The following is a 3,238-nucleotide window of genomic DNA, read 5'->3' as shown; positions in this document are numbered from 1 at the left end:
TCACCTGGATCAGCATGGAGCTACCCCGGAAGTTTTTCTGACGTCATTTTCTGCCCCGGAAGTAATTGTTTGACCCTGCGGGTCCTTGTTAGTTTTTTAGTTAAATTTATGCTAATTTAATGAATAAATTATGCAAATTTAATTAATAAAAATGACCCAGTTTAAATCCAGCTCTTTGTGTCTGTGTCGTTACTCCGCCTCTGCTGCAATGCCTGTCTGGTGACTTATCCCCGGCCTGGATTTGCTGCAGGGCCAGGGAGACACGGCCCTCAGCACAGCCGCCATTTTGAAGGCCGGGATCTTGTGAGATTTCGTGAGATCCCGGCCATTTTGAGTCATCGGCCAGGCCGATGATGTCATCAGGGGCGGAGCCTGCCAGCCCTATAAAAGGGGCTGTGCAGGCTTGGGGCCTCCTTTTCATCCTGACGCCGAGCAGCGAACACCCGCCCGCCCTCCCTGTCTTCCAGTGTGCCACTGTGGGTCGCCCTTAGGCGGCCAAATAGGAATTTTTGGCAGTCTCTGTATTTTCTGCGACCGTTTTTTCACCTATTCCACACTGTGGTTAAGGATAGGCAGTTAGGGGGTGCTTTGCCCCCCCTGTTTAGGCTAATTGGCTTATCTTTGGTCATTTGGGTAGGCAGGTTAGGGGCAGAAAACTGGGTGGTGTTTAGCAACTGCGTGTTCTCCTTTGGGCATCTTTGGGAATGATTGACAGGTTCTCTCCAAAAGCTCATGGTGCCTTATGCAAATTTAATTAATAAAAATGACCCAGTTTAAATCCAGCTCTTTGTGTCCGTGTCATTACTCCGCCTCTGCTGCAATAATGAATCAGACAAACTAGAGTACTGAGAGGAATCGGAGAGATGTAAAGGCATGTGTCCTAGGCTCAAGACTTAATTAAAAGAGGTGGAACTGAGGCACGGGAATGCTATTTATACTGTTTCCAGACTCAATCCTGATTGGCTAGGTGTGGTGTCTTCCCATCCTTGAAAGTTAGCTCCACTTACTATGGAGGATATATAAACATAGAAGCAGAACATATTGGATTAAAAGATATTCATTTCAAACAACTGAAAACATCTTGTAGAGAATTTGAGGAGAAAGCAAAAATAGATCCAATTATTGCAAAAATAAATAACAATCTCTACTTTAATATATTTCAGACCACTGGTAAGCAAATCTTATTAAATATTCCAAACTCTTTGCTTGGATAAAGTAATATCATGAGCTTCATGTAATATATCATGAGCTTCATGTAAACAGTGGGATCTACACTTCATGGATGAGAATGTAATCTACGAAGAATATTAGTGCCATATGATGGACTAGAATAGAATAGTAAAACTTAGGGCAGAGAACAAGCTGATGTATCCTAACCCACAGCATCTAAAATGTGGTAGTATAAGTATTTGCATTTTATTATTAATAAGGTTGTACATCTGCATTTAACCCTTAATACAATTGCTACAAGATTATTGCTTTACAGATGTTTAAAAGAATGGAAGATGCAATAGTTTTACAACTGTACCTGATGGTGGTGCTCCTGGAAAACACATCATATTTCATATTCCAAGGCAAAATGTAGGAGGATAAATAGCAACTTTCTCACAATCTAGTGGTTTTCAGATGCATTAGGAATACAACTACCAGAAATCCCTGGTAAATTTGTGATTGATTTCTTTAGGGGATGCTCTGAGCATGATTGTAGCTTTCCCCATAATTCGTTAGAAAGCAAATTTAACAGTTTTTGAATAAATTGTTAAGTCTTGTTTTTCTGTTTTGTATGTACGATATTTCATTTGCAACTGCTGCCTTTTTAAAATGTTTGTTTTATTTGATTGCCAACAGATGCAGTCCATGTGTGGCATACAGCAAGAAAATCAAACAATCGTTACACATTTCCTCTTGCTGGGATTTGATGATCTCCAGGATTTGAAGCTACTCCTCTTCTTGCTTTTTCTCATAATCTATTTTGTAACCATGACAGGAAACATTCTCATCATTGCTCTTATTTCTTCAGACCGCCACCTTCAAACCCCAATGTATTTCTTTGTGGGGAATTTATCCTGCTTAGAAACTTGCTATAGCTCAACTATTCTACCAAGGATGCTAGTCAGCCTTTTAACTGGGGATGGGCTTATTTCTGTTAAAGGATGCATTGTGCAGTTCTGGTTCTTTGGATTTCTAGCAGCGACAGAATGTTATCTGCTGGCGGTGATGTCTTATGATCGCTACCTTGCAGTATGCAAGCCACTTCATTACATGTCTCTTATGGATACTCGTTGCTGCATTCAGTTAGTGTTAATTTCATGGCTCAGTGGCATGATTATGGTCACCACAATTACATTAAAAATGTCACAGTTAAATTTCTGTGCCCCAAGTGAAATGAACCATTTCTTTTGTGATTTCATGCCATTGATGCAGCACATTTGCTGTGGTTCTCATCTACTACTGTTGTCCAGCTTTGTAACTACTTCTGTGGCAACCTTTCCTCCATTCTTGCTCACCCTGGCTTCATATATCTCCATTATCATCACTATTTTGAGAATCCCTTCTGCTATAGGAAGGAAGAAAGCCTTCTCCACTTGCTCAACTCACCTTATAATTGTTACAATATTTTATGGAACATTAATAGTTGTATATATGCACCCCAATACTGTAGCTCTCAACAAAATGAGCAAAATTGTCTCTCTCTTTTATACAGTCTTTACACCTCTTTTCAATCCTCTGATATACAGTTTGAGAAATAAGGAAGTGAGCAAATCTTTTAAAAGAGCTGTCAGAAAATATGTGATATTTTAAAAATTAGAAGTGATTGATTTCTATATAAAATAAATGAATATAATACATAGGGATATGAAAGATATCAATCACATCCTTCTGAGATCAAATGTTTTTTAAACAATATATACTGACAAAACTATGTGTAAAATAGATAATAGATATTTGCATAAAAACATATACTATAGGAAGATAAATGATTGATTGATAACACTGTTCTACAAATTTTCAATTTTTTAGTTGCAGAAATGAAATGTGCACTTTCTTAATGAATTTCACATGCTGAATTCAAATATAATAAAGAAATTTGTTAGTTGGCTCTAGTTTTCATGCAATGGACATTTTACATTTCCCAACTACAGATAATAGGCAAATAATGCATCAAAACGTAATACGTATATATAAACCCATACATTTTTTAATTAAAATTAATTGAATTATATTTACAACAGTGAAT

The 3,238-nt window shown here is 37.7% G+C and overlaps 1 protein-coding gene across 1 annotated transcript; it reads left to right on the top strand.

The window, feature by feature from the left end:
• The first annotated feature begins 1,857 nt into the window (after positions 1–1,857).
• On the top strand, positions 1,858–2,802 carry LOC139153881 (olfactory receptor 2AP1-like). Its single transcript, XM_070728303.1, has one exon. It carries the CDS (start codon positions 1,858–1,860, stop codon positions 2,800–2,802), a length of 945 nt encoding a protein of 314 aa, XP_070584404.1.
• Positions 2,803–3,238: the final 436 nt, after the last annotated feature.

This window comes from Erythrolamprus reginae, chromosome Z (genome assembly GCF_031021105.1).
Source record: "Erythrolamprus reginae isolate rEryReg1 chromosome Z, rEryReg1.hap1, whole genome shotgun sequence".
Taxonomy (NCBI): domain Eukaryota; kingdom Metazoa; phylum Chordata; class Lepidosauria; order Squamata; family Dipsadidae; genus Erythrolamprus; species Erythrolamprus reginae.
Note: the sequence above shows the minus strand (reverse complement) of the source record. Positions and strands in the feature narration are given on the sequence as shown.

Excerpts from the sequence above, each read along its gene's own strand:
- LOC139153881 (XM_070728303.1), top strand. The coding sequence starts at position 1,858 with ATGTGTGGCATACAGCAAGAAAATCAAACAATCGTTACACATTTCCTC.